This window comes from Rhineura floridana, chromosome 11 (genome assembly GCF_030035675.1).
Source record: "Rhineura floridana isolate rRhiFlo1 chromosome 11, rRhiFlo1.hap2, whole genome shotgun sequence".
Classification (NCBI taxonomy): domain Eukaryota; kingdom Metazoa; phylum Chordata; class Lepidosauria; order Squamata; family Rhineuridae; genus Rhineura; species Rhineura floridana.
In genome coordinates this window covers 23,441,171-23,461,969 of record NC_084490.1, presented here as the reverse complement: position 1 = coordinate 23,461,969, position 20,799 = coordinate 23,441,171, and the positions used below count along the sequence as shown (strand labels likewise).

General features: G+C 43.9%; 1 protein-coding gene across 3 annotated transcripts; it reads right to left on the bottom strand.

Moving 5' to 3' along the window:
• Window positions 1–1,030: 1,030 nt before the first annotated feature.
• On the bottom strand, window positions 1,031–14,078 carry LOC133365946 (zinc finger and SCAN domain-containing protein 16-like). 3 transcript variants are annotated; one of them, XM_061588439.1, is made up of 5 exons: window positions 14,016–14,078; window positions 10,371–11,237; window positions 9,420–9,549; window positions 7,053–7,142; window positions 1,031–5,009 (listed from the first exon to the last, which is right to left on the bottom strand). In XM_061588439.1, exons 1-5 carry the CDS (start codon window positions 14,058–14,060, stop codon window positions 4,510–4,512), a joined length of 1,632 nt encoding a protein of 543 aa, XP_061444423.1. In that variant the 5' UTR covers window positions 14,061–14,078; the 3' UTR covers window positions 1,031–4,509. The 3 variants fall into 3 exon arrangements, with proteins under 3 accessions (XP_061444423.1, XP_061444425.1, XP_061444424.1); XM_061588441.1 differs by lacking the exon at window positions 14,016–14,078 and adding an exon at window positions 12,600–13,186; XM_061588440.1 differs by lacking the exon at window positions 14,016–14,078 and adding an exon at window positions 12,613–13,186.
• Between the last annotated feature and the right edge of the window lie 6,721 nt (window positions 14,079–20,799).

Below are 20,799 nucleotides of genomic sequence, written 5' to 3'. Positions count from 1 at the left end.
ACCTCAGCCCAGGAAGGTTTAGGACAGCTAGAATCAGCCTGGATCCATGAGATCAGCAGCCACTGGAGGTGAGAAAGCAAAGGCTGCTATCCCAAGGGTTGGTGGCCTCAAGAGATGGCGGGCATTTTCTTTTGGTCCCAGGGATGAACAAAATTCCCAGGGATGAAGAATGGCCTTATGTGGGGTGGACATGTTCATCAGTTCTAGTTGCTCTCATTTTTCCAGTATTGCATTCAGTTCACCATATCCCTGTATGCGCTTGTGATTTATTTTTTCAAAAGTCCTCACAAAATTTGTCAGCATTTTAGTGTGCTCTTTTCTTGTCATTTTTGTACCTACAATAGGTAAATTTTTGCAATCAGTTCCCCCAGTGTATGGCATTCCTGTATGTTAGTTGCACAAATGTATGCATTTTTTATGCATTTTCCCTTGATTTGTCCTTTTTTGTACACATTTTTCCAGTCAGACAACTACATGATAAAATTCAGAGGTGCTGCATTTCAGTTTGCATATTGTTTTGTGAAGAGTAGGCTAGATGAGTTCACATTAAAATGCAAACCAAACTGAATTTCACCATCCCTGCTTGGCACACACAACTTTTGTTGCTCCCCCCAATGATTCACTAGCACAATGTTGTACACCAGATATTGCTAGGCTACAATTCCTAGCTGCCTGGAGCTGATGGGAGTTGAAGTTCAATAAGATCAGGAGGGCCCAGACTATCCCTGTGCTAGGAGCTGTAGACTCACGGGAGTGGGGGGAGAGAGCGCAAATTTGCTTTAATGTAGCAAACTTATCCCATGAGCTAGCTCTTCAACAAAACCCTATTGATTTGGAGCAGGCAGAACTGGAACTGGGAGAAGTTGCCTCCCACATAAAAGGAGCCAACTCTTTGGCTACAAGAGTTACTGGGAAGAGTAACCCGTTCAAGGTCTCCAACCTCCCTTCTGCTATGGGAGAATGGCATTTATTTTTGTTCATCCGACTCTATAAGCAAAAAAAAAAGAATGAAAATGAATGTGAGACAAGATATTTAAATCATTTAATTTACTGACAATTCCACTTCTGTCATGTGTGATGTTATACAAACCATTTGAATTGGAGACATCGTATAGACGGTGAACACAGTCAACTTGTGTATGCTGCTACAACTCTTGGAGCTTAATATAAGCCATGACTCAGCTCCAGAATCCATTTCACTGTCATCAGGGCTCTGCCCTGCAGCTGGAGTAGAAGTGCCCTGAGCATGTGCAGAGGACATTCTCCTCATTGCTGATGAATTCCCACTGACCTCCATCCTGATCAGGGGACAGGTGAAATCTCCAGGTCGCCTTAAGCTTCATCAGCTGTTTTATAAATTAAGCTTTAGGCTGGCATGGATTGGCTGCATCATACCTCCACCAAGTTTTGCATAGAAAATTACACATCTTTTTTCTCATGCAACTATCCCTCTTGAAACCTTATCCAACACAATCAATAGCTTTGTTTTGTCACATCCTAAATTCTGTAAGTTGCTATTAGCAATCTTCCTATTCATTTAATTTGTTGCATATTGTCAGAGCTGCTCCTGCATTTATTGCTGATGATGATACTTTTACAACTCCCACCTGACTAACAAGCATCTCTTGACTGAAGCAGTAAGCAAATTATACAATAAAAATGGTTGATGGTAATACTAGAAGTCAAGGCCTCCAAATGAAGTTGACAGACAGTAGGTTTAGAACAAGCAAAAAAAAAAAGCAGTAGTTCTTCAATGTAGGATCAACTTATGGAACCCAGGGCCACAAGATGTGGCGACAGCCGCTCACTTAGGCTGGATCTACACATGCAACAAAACAAGGAGATAAGGCAGTGGTAGAATGCTGAGGGGGTAAAATGGATGGTACCATTTCAGATTACAGGAATGGGATACCATTTTGGAATGCTATCCCATGCAAAAATTCCCTGTAAATGAAGAGAAAGCAAAAACAAAAAGGTAGTGCTAGGACATTGAGGATAAAGGTTCTAGCCTGCTGTGATTTTCTATTTGCAGGGGGTGTTTTAATGTAGGAGATAATTCTTTTTATAAAAATCCTCCACATCTGCAGTCCAAAGTAGTACAGTCTATTCTGTTACAATGTTCTACCACCTCTGCTGCATGTATAGATGAGGACTGTGTCTGCTTTCAAAAAGCCCTAGACAAATTCATAGAGGATAACATTGATAAGCAGCTTTTCAACAGGAAAGGAAATGGAGCCTTCATGTTCAGAGGCAGTATACCTCTGACAACTGAATACCAGGAGCAAACAACAGGGAATGCCAGTCACCTTCACATTCTGTTTGTGAAACAATTCAAAGGCACTCTTGTGGCTCATTGCTGATTCCTGCCTAGGACACCCATTTCATTGTCTTTTTCCCCCCTGGCCTGGCCTGGCCTGCTGAGCAGCACCAGACAGCTGGGTCTAGCCTCCATTTTAATTTTCCACAATGCCCTGACAAAAATGGTGGCTAGATCCAACCACCTGCTCCTGTCACCCTCTGCTATTGTCAAGTTAGCACACCAGGATCCATTGAAAGGGGAGGAGAAGCCACAAGAGGCCACTTTGCCCTGTAATTGGCTCTGGAGAACTCAAAAATCTAGACCATTCTAAAAGTGGTGCAAATGGAGGTGGTGTGGTGAGATGGACTTAGAGGCCAATTGGTCTGGCAGGCCGAACTGTTGCCCTGTAAGCCTGTTTACAACCATCTTTTCCATTAGAACTAATGCCCGCTTTAGAAAGGAACAAATATATATAAAAGTCCCTCTGAGCAGGAACAGAATGCCTTTAACAATATCCTAACAAAGAGCAATTGCAACCTTTTTTCCACACATTGTGATGGGCCAAAAACCAGATGTGATACATATCAGTGACTAGATCGCCTATGGTTTCCCCTTTCTACACTTTAATACAATCACATGAAAAGGGATGTTTGATTTTTACTAGAGCAGCAGCACTACTTGAGGAGGCACTACTACCCTTTGCCCTGCACTATTTCCCCAATCTAAATTGCTCCTTCCTTTCCTTCTTCCAAAGCTGCGTTTGACTTAGGAGTGGGGACAGTATTTTGTCTCCCAAGCTCATGGATCTAATAGCAGCTTTAAAAGGAGTTCATGCTTCTAGCAGGCTCCCTGCCTGTGAAAAACCATGAATACCTGTTTCTCTGATTATTTGCCATGGTATTATTATTAAAAACTTATATTTCACATTCCAAAAGTGCTACAAGGATTGGGGAGATTTCTGGCCCACATCAGGGGTGCTAGCCAGTCAGTCCTGAACACAGCTGGCAGACTTGCAGGACCATTTTCTCTGAATTCACCCCTGGAGAGATGTTTGGAATGAATACAGTGATAATACACGTCTTCACATACATAAACATAAAACAATACATCCTTTGACTCTGGATTAATTAGTCTGGAATAACTACCACCTTCTAGCTCCTTAGAATTATTTGCACAGAAAGGAATTGGAGACGCAGAACTGGTTTCAGAAGAGTAAGTATGTTCATCTGTTCGGTTAGCTAAAATTTCAAAGCACCCTGTGGTACCTCAGCAACTTTGTTGCCTGTGGCATGAGCATTTTTGGGGTGTGGGGAAGCTTTGTCAGATGTATGTGTTAGTGCCTCAAGGCTTTGTGTTGTGTTTTCTTCCAAATAGGGTTGTTGTCCCCATCTCCTTCACCTGGTGGAGAGCAATTCAGGGTGCTGAAGTCTTGTCACAGCCCGTACACGCGCACATGCACCAAACCAGAACTGTATATTGCAGTTTTTATACCTCTAACAAATCCAACTTTGTTCCACACAGGACATTATTTTTAGAAAAACAACAACAGATGCAAAGAAAAGGCTTTGAAATGTTTGGTCTTTTTTTCCAGCTGGTGGAGGTGATTGTGGCAGACCAGCAGAGTCCCATTTCCATTGTAAATATACCCTCCCCATATGAGTGTGCCCCAGACAGCCCCACTGTTTCCCATGCCCAGCTATGCTACTCAGCATTGGATAATTTTTATGTCTCGAGTACCATTTGAGAGGCTTTTGGAAATAGGAGGTGATGGGATGGAGGAGGCAGCCATCATATTGCTACCTCATAGAACCATCGCCTTGGAGACAAGGTTGACCAAAGAGGCTAACTGACTAAAAAGGGCAGGCGCTGCTCCGGTTGGGTGGGGAGATGGTAGTTATTGAGGCTCTGCAGGGAAAATGGGAGAAGACTTCTGCACATCTATTGAGGTTTCTTCCCCCAGGGGAATAAAAGACTCGGGCTGGAAGCAGGGGCTCCTTTCCCTTCAGTGAGACCAGGGGAATGGAGAACCTATGGCCCTGCAGATGACATTGGACTCCAACTCCCATCAGCCCAGCCAGCATGGCTAAATGGCCAGGGATGGTGGGAGTTGTAGTCCGGCGACACCTAGAGGGCCACAGGTTCCCCCTCTCTGTTTTAGGCCACTTTAACCCGTCCAAGCATTCCATGAGAGGCCAACAAGCATGCACAGCCTAGGGCTTCTCCCTGCTGTGAATTCGCTGATGTTGCACGAGCGACCGTTTATTCACACACTTTCGCCCGCACTCAGCGCAGTGGTGGGGCCTGTCTCCCAAGTGGGTCCTCTGGTGTTTGGTGAGGTGGGAGGAGTCAACAAACTGTTTCCCGCACTGAGGACAGGCATAAGGCTTCTCCCCCGAGTGGATCCTCCGGTGCACCGTCAAATGTCCGCGCTGGCCAAAGTGCTTCCCGCACTCTGTGCAGCGGTGACGCTTCTCGCCCGTGTGGGTCCTCTGGTGTACGGCCAACGCCGAGGGCCACCGAAATCCTTTCCCACACTGGACACACAGGTATGCGCTGTCCTTACTGGCAGTCCCCGGATGGGTTGGGAGCCCCTCTGTTCCCACAAGCCTCTCGTTGTGCTCTTCTTGTCGAAAGTGCTCTTTGGTTCTGGCTTGAGTCCTCTCATGTGCTGGCAGGGCAGTGAATCCAGATATCGCTCCACAGCTACCAGCTACCAGAGAGAAAAGAAGACTGACAAGCTGATGCCAGCATACAAGAGGAAGAATCTAAAAGATGCAGCAGAGTATTTGCACCCAGCCATCCCGAGTGCTGCATTTACACTAGAAGGGTGGGATATCAATACACTGATAAATATATGTATTTATTGTATGAAACAATGGTGGATAGCGCCCATTGGGACTGGCACGATGGAAGGCAAGAGCCCAACAGTAGGTGGAGCCAGAGTTAATGACTGGAGGAATCAATTAATTCTAGTTTCACCCCCATCTTCCTCCCAACATGGGGCACCACTGAGACTGAGGAGGAGGAAGCTGACAGCCAGTGCTACCCCCCAGAGTCGTTGGAAATAAGAAGGCAGGCAGACTGATGGTGGGACAATGCCCAATTTGCCCTAATGGACCAGCCTCTTAAGGAAGACCCATAAAACCTTACAGATTGCCTCCTTAGTTTCAACTTGTGCTAGCTGCCAATTCAGTATCAGCAGTGCAAGATCTCATCCCCAAATGAAATCAGGAGATGGCTATGCTGCGGAGGTGTTCACCACTTTTTTAGGCAACTGCTGTATACTGATTGGCAGCAGCTCTCCCAGGTTTCAGACAGGGGTCTCGCCCAGCCCTACCTGGAGGAGCCAGGGATTAAACCTGGGTCCTTCTGCATGCAAAGCAGATGCTCTGCCACCAAACAGACGCCCCTGCCCTCATTAACACATGCGCTCCAGTGAAGGAGAGAAGGATGATATATCTTCCAGAGGACTTGCTCTTTCTTGTTTAAAGATATAACTTTGATATCTTCACCGTATTTTTTTAAAGTGCTGCATGAGCACTTCTATCCTTGAGTAGGGCAGCAGGAGAAAATGAGGTACTACTATTACTACTACACTAGATTTATTTATCTCTTGTTACCCAAAGGTCTCCAAGAGACTTACAACACTGTTAAAAATACAAGTAAATATACTGTACAATAAAAACAAATAATAAAATAACAACCACCCCCATACAGCCACAGAAAGCTTTGGCAGCACACTAATGCAAAACAACATCTCAGTCTATCAAGTGCCTGGGAAAAAAGGTAAGCCTTTACCTGGCACTAAAAAGAGATCAATGAAGGTGCCTGGCGGACCTCACTGGGGAGCCACAACTGAAAAGGCCCTCTCCCTTGTCACCACCCTCCAAGACTCCCTTGGGGGGGGGGCTAGAAAAGGCTATCTTTAGAGTTTAAAAAAACTGTAAAGGTACCCTTTTTTAAACACACACTCCCAAAACTTTCATTATTGTGAAACAGCAAGGCAATGCTGCCCTCTTTCACAGAGACAGGAATATAGCCCCAATGCTGTTGGATCAGACCAGTTTTGTGTAAAAATGCTCTGTACTCTTTCCTCAGGTTGGCTTTTTTCCTTGTAATTCTTATATGCTGTTTATTTATTACATGTATACCCCACTTTTCCTCCAAGGAGCTCAAGGCAGCATGCCATGCAGTAGCCTTTATGACAATCTGGATTTAAACCTGTGACTCCTAAAGTCCTAGTCTGACGCTCTAGCCACTGCACTGACTCATATAGCCCTTGTGAGCATTAAGAACACTTTACATGCATCTTGTTTTCATCCTTGATTTATTACTACATTTCTACCCCACCTTTCTTCTAAAGAGCTCAAAGTGACATACATGGTTCTCCTCCTCCCTATTTTATCCTCACAACAACCCTACGAGGTAGGTTAGAATGAGATAGTGTGACTGGCCCATGGTCACTTACTGAGTTTCGTGGCCCAGTGGGAATTTTAATCTAGTCTCCCAGGTCCTAGCCTGACACTGTAACTTCTACACAGCACTGGCTTGCTTACAGCAACCCTGTGAGGTAGGTCAGCATAACTGGCCCAAACTGAATATGGGGTGACAGAAGCTAAAAGAAAGAGTGTATTGCCTAAGACCACCTAGCAAGTTCATGACAAACTTTATGCTGCACAGGCCTCAGCCATCCCTGCTTGAAGCAATAATTTAAATTTCTCTGGTGTAAAGGGAAATCTAGTAGCCTGCTTACCTGCCCCTACAGAAGGGTCTCTCTTCCCAGATCCACCAGAGCCCCCTTCATCTGCCAACGAGTCCCACGTCGCTTCTGTATCAGAAGAACCTGCATCAGAAAAGGAACAGTGTGGTTCAGCCAAAAATAGCTAAAGAGAACAAAAAATATTAGAGGGCTATGGGTAAAATGCCCGTTGGAATCTCACAGGTAGGAGTTGTTTGGTTATCTCCTTCAGAGATGGGTACACAACAGCTGTGACATACTGATAAAATTACGTATGCGATTTGTGGTTCTTTTCCTGAGGTAGATTCCTTGGAGGGGCAAATTACAGTTCTTTCCCCATCGGTAGGCCTATTTGTGAGCAAGACACTTGACACTGTAAGCTGGAACATTCCTTCACTTCCAGGTAGATATGCTGGCCTAGCAGCCACCTGGGAGACATCCACTGAGAACCGATTTGCTCACAGAGAGGAATGCCAGCTTGCAGCTTGGAATGGCAAACTGGAATATCCACCCATGAGCATGGTTAATATACCCTAACCTGTTTCAAGTGGCTGGTTTTTGGCTTGAGGGAAGGGCCTTGAACCAAGAGCCTCATGGTCTGGGTTTAAGGCCCAGCAAGCTACCCAGGATTGTGCATGCTCAGTTTCCCAGAGGCACAGTAGGAAATAAGAATCATTCATTTTATTTCCCATCTTCAGCCAAGAGTTTAGTTGCTTATGCAGCCAAAATAGTGCAGCTTGCACAAAAGTGGAAGGTATCACCAGGCTTGGGGGAAACCATGTGGTATGCACAAGTATAAAAGACAGACAGACAAAGGGGAGGACCGACCTCCCAACACCCGAAGTGAACTGAGCATGCTCAATGGCCATGGAATGCCTTTATTGGTTCAGGATTGGGAGAGGAAGGAGGTATGTAAGAACGGAGTGGAATTACTGGAATCCTGAACAACACTTGCTCACACTGCAACATTTTGCTGCCAGCTCCACTTGAAGGAACTACTGGTCCCTGTAACTGGATGATTTTTGTAAACCACTTAGAGGTTTTCTGCAACCACGTGGTACAAAAATTTTGTTACATGATAAATAATAAAATAAATAAGATAGAATGAAGTCTCTGGATTGGTTCAGCCTGGTAGAATTACTAACCCCATGGTGAAGAGAAAAAAACTTCTGTCTACTTCAGAGGTGTGGAACCTTTTTCATCCTTGAAGGCCACATCCCCCTCGTGGGCAACAGAACAGAGCCAGAGGCAAAAGTGAGCAGAGCAAGAGATATGGCTCTTCTCTTTATACAGTAAGCTACATTCCAGTCACGCAGGAAAGTCAGAGAATGAGTGCGTGCACATGCACACAAACCCAATCCATCCACCAGTCAGGCAAGGAAAAGGTCGTATCATAGTTTGAGGACAGATCCCAGTCAAATATAAGCACTCAAGGAAGGTGGAGAGCAGATCTGGTGAGGAGGTATAGCCTAGGAAGAATCCAGGGAGAGAGGCTGGAGGGCCATATTTGCCCACACCTCCGTCCCCAGCCCTAAGGTTTCCTACCCATGATCTATTGCATCGAGGACCTCCAAGCTTTTGCCCTTGAACGCTGGGATCTTGCACTGGGAGTTTCACACTGTAAAATGTTTTTAAATTTGTATATTTGTTTTTAATGTTTTTAACTGTTGTAAGCCACCCAGAGGGCTTCGGCTATGAGGCGGTATACAAATGACTTAAATAAATAAATAAATGTGATTCCAGGCATGGAAAGCTATGATCCCAGCATCAGCATGAAAATCAGGGAGTGGTGCTCCGATGAGAGGACACCATATGAACTATAGTACTGCTGTTACCAAAAACAGCTGGTAGGGATGCACCAGCAAATCATGATATGGACACGGTTGCTACACCCTAATCTTATAGAAGTGGGGAGAGAGCCCAAGAGGATAGCCAGAGGTGGATTTAGGGTCAGGCAACCCAGACGATCATCTACAGCTCTGGGCTTGTGAGGAGACCTACCCGTCACATGCTGCTCACAGCGGAGGCTGCTCCCTTAGGGCAAATGGGGCACTGGCCCACCAACCTCAATCTGCCCTCAGCCAGCCACCACCTCCTTGCCTTCTTACTTACAATCAGCCCAGGGGGCGGTACTTCTTTCCAACTTCCTCAGTCTCAGTGTAGAACTCAGCAGGGAGCAGGACAAAACTAGAATTATATGGCTCTGCCTGACGTTGGCTCTGGTTCCGCCCACCCTTGACCTCCCTGCTTTCTGCTCTACCAGTCCCAATGGTCCCTGGCCTCCACTGGCTACTCAACATGTAGAATAACACTCAACGCATCTACTCAACAGTTGGAACAACACCTCTGTAAGCCTGTATTCCAAGCGCAACAACTACTTACCCAGTGAACTAGCGTCTCCTCCACCACCTGCCTGCTTGACCTCCCTGCAGTGGAGCTTCTGTCCAGCATCTGATGAAGTCACCTCTGCCCTTGGGGAATTCACGGGGATGTCCTTGAATGGCCCCGACACCTGAAATTGCAGGGAAGGTCCGGTTCAGAGCAGGAACAGGGCTGCTAGGAGGGAGCGTTTGACGTTTCTGGCAGAGACTCCCTGGGACAGCTGAGGGAGCCAAGAACCTCGCTGGGTTTGAGACAGAATTGGAGACATTCATGAAAGTCAGTATGATTTGATCCTGGTGCCTCAGTGGGGACTCATTGCAGTCAGAAAGGTTCAAAAACATTAAGAAGCAAAAGGATTTTACACTTTCCCCACCACCATTCTTCTGTAGCATAAGGGATAAGTCAGGAACAAGGAACCGGTGGCCGTCCAGATGTTGTTGGACTCCAGCTCCCATCATCTCCAGCCAGCAAGGCCAATGGTCAGGGATGACAGAAGCCAGAGTCCATCAACATCTGGAAGACCACAGGTCCCCCATCCCTCATTAGCATTAAACTTTTGTGCCAATTTCTAATACTCCGCCCCCCCATACACACATACCTTTTGTGTCTTGTCTACTTAGATTTTAAGTCTTTGGACAGGAACATTGTTTGTTTCTAATGCTGGACAAAGCACTTACAGCATTCGCCATACATCTAAACTCCACACGAATGAAATAAATCATTCCAAGCTTTCCTGTGCTAGATTTTCATAGCTCATGAAGCAACTCTGGTGGATCACCATCTTGGTGTTTCGGGAGACATTTTACACAAGAAGGATTATTATTAGCTAGTAATTGGGAGAAGAGGGATGGCTGGTCTCTCCTTGCATAAGCACCTAAGGAAAGACCTGCAGGGTTAGATCAACAGTTTTCGGACACCAGAGATTAACATGAAGCTGAGGGATCCTCTCACCTCTAGTGCCTGTCTCTCAGCCTCCTGCTGCCTTGCCAGAAAATTCTCAGCCAGGGTCACTGCCTGGGCACAGGTTTCAGGGACTTGCTCCCGAACTCGGCTCTGGATTTGCTCTGGCAAGATGGTCAGGAACTGTTCCAGAATCAGTAGTTCCAGGATCTGGTCCTTGGTCTGGCTCTCTGGCCTCAACCAGCGGCGACAAAGCTCCTGGAGGCGCCGGCAAGCATCCCACGGCCCCCTTGCATCCTGGTATCGGAACTGCCGAAAGTGCCGCCTCCGCTTCTCAGTCGCTGCGGGTTCCCTCTTCAAGATGGCCGCCTTCACTTTCCCATAATCCCTTCTGTCACTGGTGTCCAAACTGAGGTAGGCCTCTCGGGCATCCCCACCCAGGGCTGGCAAAAGCCGGGCTACCAGCTCTTCCCTTGGCCACTGACAGGCGTAGGCCACATGCTCAAAGGAAGCTAGAAGAGCCAACATGTCATCCCATGGCTCAAACTCTGTAGGCCATGCCCTCCCGCATCCAAAGGGAATGGGATGCTCTGTCTCTTGGCCTTCCCAGAGCTGGATCCCTCCTGCATCTGGCTCCACCTTTACCAGCGGAGACACCTTCCAATGCAACATCTTCCCGGCATGAAGGATATAAGAAGTCTGTCCCACGTTTTCTGGGTCCTCCCCAATTTTGAGGCCTGCTGGTATTTGTTCTTCCATTTTAACTCCTTGCAGCCCCAGTGGTACTTGGATTAGGGTTCCGAAGTCTGCCTCTGCCCCCTTCTCCGTGGCCATCTTCTCTCTCATGGCACCACCTCCACTGTGTTCAATTCTGCCCTTTCGCTCCCCAAAATTCCCTCTTGCTTTCGCTTTCTTTCTCTAGCAAACAGAGAGGGAAACTTATCACCACTCTGGTTTGGTCACATCAGTCCATAATTACACGAGATGATTTGAAGGAGCCATGGAAAAATCACAGCTACAACATTTATTTAATTAACATAAGATCAGTTAATTATAAAATCTTATGAACAGTGAAAAAGGTGCCCCTAATTAATCAGGCAGCAAAGTTTTAAAATATATATATATAATTTTGAAGGCAAGGACTTACAAACACCATGAGAAGTGGCAAACACCATTTCAGAAAAGGCATTTCCCCCTCTTATCTCACAGAGCAGAGTATGCCTCTTTAAGAAGGTGCCTTCTGCAACATGTGTTTGCATTACTGAAAAACAACGAACTTTTTTTCTCCAGAGCTATCTTTTTATTAATATACATATTTAATCCATTTTAAAAGCTATGATGGATCCACTAATATTTCTTTAATCAAGTGACTGCCCTAATGATCTCTCAAGAAAGGTGTACTGATGACATCTCTGACTGCTGAGAGCTAATTGTTTTTGAGATAGTGAAATACATAAAAGAGAACTATTGCTATAAATTAGGGGGAGGCAACTGAACTGATTTTGCCTCTCACAAATGCTAACTCAGTCAACATTCCCAAATCATGCATTTAAACCAAACTATTTAATTTCAGGGCTCCTAATCAAGGAACTTTAGGTACTACAGTTCTGTGAAGAAACTAGGGACTTGTAATAATGTTCTCAGAGCTCTAACAAAACTATCACTTTCCTGAATTGTTTGGGGAACCCAGAAGGACATTAAACTTCAAAGTGCTTCCAGAAACAGACTAAGGCAGAGGGTGGCATATTTCTGAGTCCAGGATTGACTCCTGATGGGATGCAGGATCACCCTCACTTCTGTCCACAGCAAAGATTTTAAGGGGATGGGGTCTCTCTTAGTGTTTCTCAACCAATGTGCCTCCAGATGTTGTTGGACCACAATCCCCATCTTTCCTGACCATTGGAAATGCTGGCTGAGGCTGATGGGAGTTGTGGTCCAACAACATCTGGAGGCACATCGGTTGAGAAACACTGATTAGCTGATCAAGACGTTTGATCTCCTGCCCATTGTATGCATGAAATACACACCTTTTCTGAAAACAATGTATAACTTTTTCTACTGCACACTCTGGAATCTCTAACCATTAATAAGAGAAAACTGGGAGCGGGACAGCAATCCTAATTAACTATCTTTTAGAAAGCACGTGTGATTTGAACATTAATAATAGTAGACAACTGCTAAACGTCCCCTGAACTTGATGGATCTATGCTCCTCTGTATGTGTGTGTGTCCAGCTAAGGATTTCTTCGTATAGGTGGTGTGTTCTCCATCTTCCAGATACCTCTTTGACTCACCCCCAGGGTTGCCTCGCCTCCACCACAAGCTCTTCATTCTCCGGCCCCGCTTCATCACCAAGGAGGAGGAGCAGGAAGGAGCTTTGGCTCCTCTCCTAAGCCCCTCTCTCATTCCGCTGCTCTATCTTATTAACCCTTGGAACGTCTTCAGTCCACAGAAAGAAGAAATCAGATCGGTATTACAAGCGCGTTGGTTGGCTCAAATCCCGAGAGAGCTCTTGTAACTTTCCACGCAACAAAGCAAAAGAGAGGGAGGGAGAGAAACTAAACAGATTTGTCCTTTGAGCGGTAATAATCATAACGCCCCAGTTCTGGGCTGGTTCCAGCATTCAGCCCTATAGTGGTAATGTCTTTGTTTGCATGATGGGCAGGAGGCCTGGGTCTTGGGTGGGCCAACACTGACTTATGCATAGCCGCGAATGTCCGCGAATGTCCGCTCACACGCGACGTTATTCGTGGGGTGCTCGGGCTTCATGCTCCGGAGGTCAAACTCCCCTCCCCAACCCATCAGATCCAGGCCAAATGTCTAATTACCCTAGTAGTGCCGTATGCCTGGAGCAGCCATATACCAGCCAGGACCCGCAAATTATAACCCAATGAAAGTGGCTACTGCCCATTGGGAGTGGTAGAGCAGCAGGTAGAGAGGCCAACGGGATGAGCCAGAGCCGATGACAGGCAGAGGCAACGAATTCTAGTTTTGCCCCCAACCTCCTCCTCTTCGTCTCCTGCTGAGTCCTACAGGGGCTCAGGAGGGAGAAGGTGACAGGCAGTGTCACCCCTTGGATTGGATGGAAGACGGGCAGATGAAGGCAGACTGAGGTTGATGGGGAGGTGTTCTAATGGACTAGCCCCCACTGATGAATGCCCTGCCTGAAGAATCTGTTGCATTTTCCCATGTAACTTTTAATAAATAAATGTAATAAAAACAAATAGATGTACAACATGCTGCCCTTTGAGGGCTTGGGAAATCTGATGATTGCTTCGTGACAAAGAACACCACAAGGGAAACGTTTTTACGCCAAAAATGAGAACCAAACTTTGCAGAAGATTCTTTTAAAGCCTTTTTTGTTTTTAAGATGTTTTAGAGTGTTTTTAGTGTTTTTGTTTGCTGCCCTGGGCTCCTTCTGGGAGGAAGGGTGGGATATAAGTGAATAAATGAATAATGTGATGTAGTGGTTAGTATGTCAGCCTGGGATCTGGGAGACCAGGGTTCAAATCCCTGCTCAGCCATGAAGCTTACTGGATGACCTTGGGTCATCACCATCTCTCAACATACCTCACAGGGTTGTTGTGAGGATAAAATCAGGAGGGAGAGAACCATGCATGTACACGACCTTGCGCCCCATGGAGAAAAGGTGGGTTATAAATTTTATACTAAAATAATAATATATTGTAACATTCACCAATTGTGCCAGGGTGGTGGTAGAGGAGATGATCTGCTGGATCATTGCTTGCAGCTGGATTGTCCCACTCCTCCTGAGTAGACCCCTAGCAACAGAGACTTCTGGCAGTCTAGCATATGCTTCTACAGCTACTCTGGGCTTCCCACAAGATTTGCTGCTACCTTCCCTCTTGAAGTCCTCAGACAGAAGGAAAAAACAAGTGCTCATTATTATTTTCTTAAAAGGGAAAAAAAGAATCAGGCTGCAAAGAAGAAACCATGATTTAAGCCCTGTCCCACCCCTGCAAGAAACAGAAACTGACTTAGGCCGAAGCCAGACATGAACATGAGAGTGGCAGAGGTTGAGAAGCAGAAGCTGTTTTAAAAGAAAGGGCCAAGGAGGAAAATTAAAGGGAGAGTTGCTCTGGAAACTACTACAATGCAACAGCCTGGCAGAAATTATTCTGAATGATCTGTTAAACTGTTTATATATATTATACCCACTCTAGACTAAATTGTATATTGATGTTTTATTCTGTTGTGAACCGCCCAGAGAGCTTCGGCTATGGGGCGGTATAGAAATCTAATATTAGTTTGATGGAGTTTGTTGACAGACAGTGTGTTGTAGTGGCTAAAATGTTGGACTAGCTAGGAAGATGAGGGTTCAAATCTCCACCTGGCCACAGACCACACTGGGTGACTTTGGGCCAGTCGCTAGCTCTCAGCCTAACCTCAGGGTTATTGAGGATAAAAAAGAGCAAGGACTCATATGGCTGTCTGAGCTCCTTGTAGGAAAGATGGGATTAAAGTGTAGTAATTAATTAAAATAAACTGTCCTAGGTTACCATGGACAGGGCCCTATTTTATGGTACCTGTTCCAGGTAACTCATTGTCGTTATTTTGACCTTTGGGGGGAAATGGTGGCAGGTTATTTTTAAGTGGTAGTGTGCAAACATGCTTCATGTTCGAGCCTTGAGGTTGAACTTCAGAGTGGGAGATGGGTGTGCCTTCACTGTCAAGCCCATGTGTAGAAATGCATGTGGAATGTTATGGGTTATTTATTTATTTTATGGTTTATTTCTACGCCATCTTTTGGCCAAAAAGGCTCTCAAGGCAGCGCACAAAAAATAAATACAAATACAAAATACACATCAGAAAAGAACAATACAGTGTACAAAAATTTAAATAACAAAATATTAACATTGTTAAAAAAGCAAGAGCAACATCTTTCAATAACAATACAATAACAAACAGCACTTTCCTAATGTCTTGACATGTCTACTAGTTCTTACATCAATGCGTTGACATCAAAGTGTGGTGTCACTGGAATAAATGCTGACATGCTATGCAGTGCACAACACCACTGGAATCAGGCAATGGTGACTCTTGTGGAGAAAATAGGATTGTCAGAAGGACACAAAAGCGTCCTTGTTTTTCATCTGAGAAATGTTGCATGGTATGATGTAGTGCAGAGATTCCCAAACTATGATCTGTGGACTTCATTCAGGTGGACTACGCATGTCCACATTAAATATTCATGTTAATTTTACATTGTGTTTTTATTGCTTCTTCTATTTCTTTTATTGTATTGCAGTTTTTCTGTGAAATCAGTTTGGTCTATGACCGTAAATAAAAATCAGTCAATCAATCATCAATCAATTCTGTGAAATATAAGAAATAAAAGAAACAATAAAAACATAATTTAAAATCATACAGCACCTAGCATAGTGCATTAGAATTACAACTGGCAGAAAAATAATTCAGTGATCTACCAAGATCATCAGTGATTTTCAAGCAGTCCTTGGGGGGAAAAGTCTAGAAACCACTGATGTAGTGCTTAAATAACTCCCCAGTCACTATTGGGTAGAGTTGAACATTTGGGATTAGAGATGTGAAGGCCCAGAAAAAAATGAAACATTCAGGATCCCCCCCCCCATTTTTTCCAAAGCCTTTTTTTGTTTTTTGTTTTTCTGAAAACCTGAAAAAATGGAAAATAAATTGGACTGTGACATGAGGTATAGAACCTTGTTTCAATCCAGGCAAACCTTCAATTTTTAGAAGTCTGTTGATAAATATGATGAAAAATATGAAGAAGCAGAAGCAGAGACCAATAGAGATAGCTAAGAAAAGGATACTGATTAAATTTCATGTAGCATTCATTGAGTGTTAGTTATCTCCCCTCTTTTTCTCAGCTCTTTTTATGGAAATGAGTGCTTTATGTCTGCTGGACACTGTGAAGGACTAGAGGAGACAGGGTAATTTCTATAATTCTTTTTTTTACTGTAACACTGATGGTTTTTCCTGTTTTTATTGTTTATGCCTGCTTCTCATAAACTGGCAAAACCGAAAGAGATACTAGGTTCTGTATAGTTCAGCAGCTTGTAGCTCCATTTGTAACAATAATTTCTTTTTTAAAAGTAAACTAAATGCATAATTATTGTCTGAATAACCTGTACTTTTAATATACCAACATGATAATAATAGCAAACTAAGTTATACATGATACATTTTATGTGCCTAAAGTAAGAAAGAGACTTTAATCTGTAAAAGGTGTTAAAAATAAGTATATTGCATATTTTAAGGTTGTCCCAAAATATGCATCCCTCCCCAAATGGAAAAAAACTTCAAATTTTGGCTTCAAAATTTCTGGAAATTTTTCATCTGTTTGGGATAGAATTTCTTCTATGAGTTTTGTTTTTCCTCCTCCATCTCCCTCTGTTTCCTCTTATGCTTCTCTTTTTTAACACTTGTACTAAGAGACACACAAAACAATATTTTCCCATCCCCATCTCTACACAACTGTTAGCAATAATTTTGTTAATGCCGTGGGAGTAGAAGATGGGATTGTCCTTGATGTTCCTGGATGCATAAATGATTTCGGGAAATAAAGTAAAAGCAAGAGGGAAGCCAAGAGTTCAAGCCACAAGCCTTTCACTCACCGCTGCTCCAGTGTGCAAGAATCACTTCCCCCCTTTTCTTTGTAGTGCTTAATTAATAAGGATTAATTTGATTGGTCAATACCTCAGTAGAATAGCATCTACTTGCATGCAGAAGATCCCAGGTTCAATCCCAGACATTTTTAGGTAGGGCTGGGAATGTCCCCAATCTGATACCCTGGAGAGCTGCTGCCAGTCAGTACTGAGCTAGATAGACCAACGGTCTCACTTAGTATAAGACAGCTTCCAATGTTCCCTTTTCTCGTTTGTTCATTCATAAACACTTTCTGCGCATGCAACTTCAGGGATTTTGTGCTTCAGCTGCTGGCTCTCGCTTGTTATTTTCTCCTTGTGTTTCCTCTTGCTTTCCTCAAATTGCTCTGCCACAGGTACAACATAAGAACATAAGAAGAGCCTGCTGGATCAGGCCAGTGGCCCATCTAGTCCAGCATCCTGTTCTCACAGTGGCCAACCAGGTGCCTGGGGGAAGCCCGCAAGCAGGACCCGAGTGCAAGAACACTCTCCCCTCCTGAGGCTTCCGGCAACTGGTTTTCAGAAGCATGCTGCCTCTGACTAGGGTGGCACAGCACAGCCATCACGGCTAGTAGCCATTGATAGCCCTGTCCTCCATGAATTTGTCTAATCTTCTTTTAAAGCCGTCCAAGCTGGTGGCCATTACTGCATCTTGTGGGAGCAAATTCCATAGTTTAACTATGCGCTGAGTAAAGAAGTACTTCCTTTTGTCTGTCCTGAATCTTCCAACATTCAGCTTCTTTGAATGCCCACGAGTTCTAGTATTATGAGAGAGGGAGAAGAACTTTTCTCTATCCACTTTCTCAATGCCATGCATAATTTTATACACTTCTATCATGTCTCCTCTGACCCGCCTTTTCTCTAAACTAAAAAGCCCCAAATGCTGCAACCTTTCCTCGTAAGGGAGTCGCTCCATCCCCTTGATCATTCTGGTTGCCCTCTTCTGAACCTTTTCCAACTCTATAATATCCTTTTTGAGATGAGGCGACCAGAACTGTACACAGTATTCCAAATGCGGCCGCACCATAGATTTATACAACGGCATTATGATATCGGCTGTTTTATTTTCAATACCTTTCCTAATTATCGCTAGCATGGAATTTGCCTTTTTCACAGCTGCCGCACACTGGGTCGACATTTTTATCGTGCTGTCCACTACAACCCCGAGGTCTCTCTCCTGGTCGGTCACCGCCAGTTCAGACCCCATGAGCGTATATGTGAAATTAAGATTTTTTGCTCCAATATGCATAATTTTACACTTGTTTATATTGAATTGCATTTGCCATTTTTCTGCCCATTCACTCAGTTTGGAGAGATCTTTTTGGAGCTCTTCACAATCCCTTTTTGTTTTAACAACCCTGAACAATTGAGTGTCGTCAGCAAACTTGGCCACTTCACTGCTCACTCCTAATTCTAGGTCATTAATGAACAAGTTGAAAAGTACAGGTCCCAATACCGATCCTTGAGGGACTCCACTTTCTACAGCCCTCCATTGGGAGAACTGTCCGTTTATTCCTACTTTCTGCTTTCTGCTTCTTAACCAATTTCTTATCCACAAGAGGACCTCTCCTCTTATTCCATGACTGCTAAGCTTCCTCAGAAGTCTTTGGTGAGGTGCCTTGTCAAACACTTTTTGAAAGTCTAAGTACACTATGTCCACTGGATCACCTCTATCTATATGCTTGTTGACACTCTCAAAGAATTCTAATAGGTTACTGAGACAGGACTTTCCCTTGCAGAAGCCATGCTGGCTCTGCTTCAGCAAGGCTTGTTCTTCTATGTGCTTAGTTAATCTAGATCTATCCCATGCTCCATTCTGTGCAGAACACGAGGGTGACTAGCAGCAATGACCAAGATACTCCCACTTGTTCCTCTGTAGGGTTGTTGACCTACCTGTTCCTGGAAAAAAACCCATGTCAGACAGTTATGCAACAGGTGATGGTGTTGAAGCTGCAGCCATGCGGGATGCTACTCTTGCTACCCTGCTGATGGTTGATCAAGTGTCCCAAGCACAAGGAGCCTGCTGGGGTGGCCGGTTAGGAGGAGGAGGGTTGGGGAAAATAGCAAAGGAGATTGTTCACATAGGCTGAGAGGGAGAGGGGTGCTGTAGTAATGTTACATGGACTTGAGGGGAAAGATCAAGGTTGTGCTAAAGGGTTCATGAAAAGATCAAGGTTGTGCTAAAGGCTTCATGGAACTACATACAAGCCATGTCCAAGAAATAATTATTTACTTTGACCTGTGTGCAGGAGCAAAACATATAACAATCCCAGAACCTTGTTATAATGTAAACTGGTTTTACATTAGGGATGGGAGAGAATTTTGATTCAGTTCATATTTGAAACCGAATCTTTCAAATTTGCAATTTCCAAAACACAGCCATCCTTTGAAATTTTTTACTTATTTGAATTTTGTGACACAGTTCATCAGCCAAACAATGCTTACAAAAATGCTTATGTTAGGGGAAAATGCACATTAAAATGAATATATGAGTGCAAATAACATACAGAAATGCATTATATGACAAGAAATGGCTTGCAAACGTGTACATTAGTCAAAACTACCTACACAAATGTGTCAAGTAGGAGAAATTTGCACTAAAGTGCTAGAGAATTTTCATGAGGATTTTTTTATTAAAATATTTGCAAATTGCTACAGAAATGTGGAGAACTGAATTTAAGATTAGGAAAATGAGAAATGGAGAGAAGCAAAACTGACAGATCTTTCCACCCCCAGTTTACACTAGTTTAATGCTAATTACTTTCTTAAAAGCAGCCCAGGAACTGTATCTTTATGAGGGTACTGAATGCCTGACAATTCTAGCTGCTTCATTTGTGCCGCCCTGGGCTTCTGCTGGGCGGAAGGGTGGGATATAAATCTAATAAATAAAAAATAAACTTGTCTGGGAGTTTGGAAGGAGGAGAAATCTTATTTTGGTTGTGGTGGACCAAAACAGAGCTATCTTTTGAAATTCACACTTCAAATGTTGCGATGCAGTTCTCCAACCAATCAATGTGTGTAGAAATGCATATTTGGGGAAAGTGTGCATAAAAACACATATATTAGTGAAAATGAAATTAAAAAATGCATTATATTATGGGAAATTGCTTACAAAATGTATATATTAATCAGAACTGCATAAAAATATGCTTTTTAGGAAAAATGCCCATTAAAATGCTGATGAATTTTCATGAGAATTTGCAAATTGCTGCAGAAATATAGAGAATCAAAACTGACAGATTTGTCCATCCCTTTTTGGAAACCATGACTGCTAAATCAGTATGAACATGGCTTAAATTTATAGGGTTTCTTCAGATGACCAGTTTATTGAGCATTCATTCTGATTTGCTTGCTCAAAGCGTACATGGTTAGATTATATCCAATCTTTATCGAGCATTCATTCTGATTTGTTTGTGGGGTGGTTATGGGACAATAAGCATTCATTCTGATTTCCTTGTAGGGTTTTTGCACATTTGCCTCACTTTTCAGGGCATTTTCCTGTAACTTTCCTAACTGCAAAGCCTGTTTGTTTTTGTTTTAATAAATTTGTTGCACTTAGGTGACAGAGCCCTATGATCCACTTTATTTCCACAAACCCAATTTTTCAGTTTGCACTTTGAATCCCTTCCACAAAACAGAGACAGTCTTGGAGACACAGTGTAGGCCCACCCTCAGATGTTGGGCTGCCCAGTTTGTATTTCAGGAACACTGGCCTTTCTGGTAAGACCTGCAATGAACCCTTAGCAAATAGAGCAATCACAGATAGGATGACCAGATGCCACTTTTCATAGTTGTGAAGGATCTAAATTGCTGTAGTTTGTACCTTTCATTGTTGTA

Bases quoted from the DNA above. Each gene is read 5' to 3' on its own strand.
- LOC133365946 (XM_061588439.1), bottom strand. From the start codon at position 14,060: ATGATCCAGCAGATCATCTCCTCTACCACCACCCTGGCACAATTG. The intron at 7,143-9,419 runs GTAAGTAGTTGT...TTTCTGATGCAG, and splicing joins AGGAGACGCTAGTTCACTGG to GTTCTTCTGATACAGAAGCG. The intron at 5,010-7,052 runs GTAAGCAGGCTA...TCTCTCTGGTAG, and splicing joins AGACCCTTCTGTAGGGGCAG to CTGGTAGCTGTGGAGCGATA.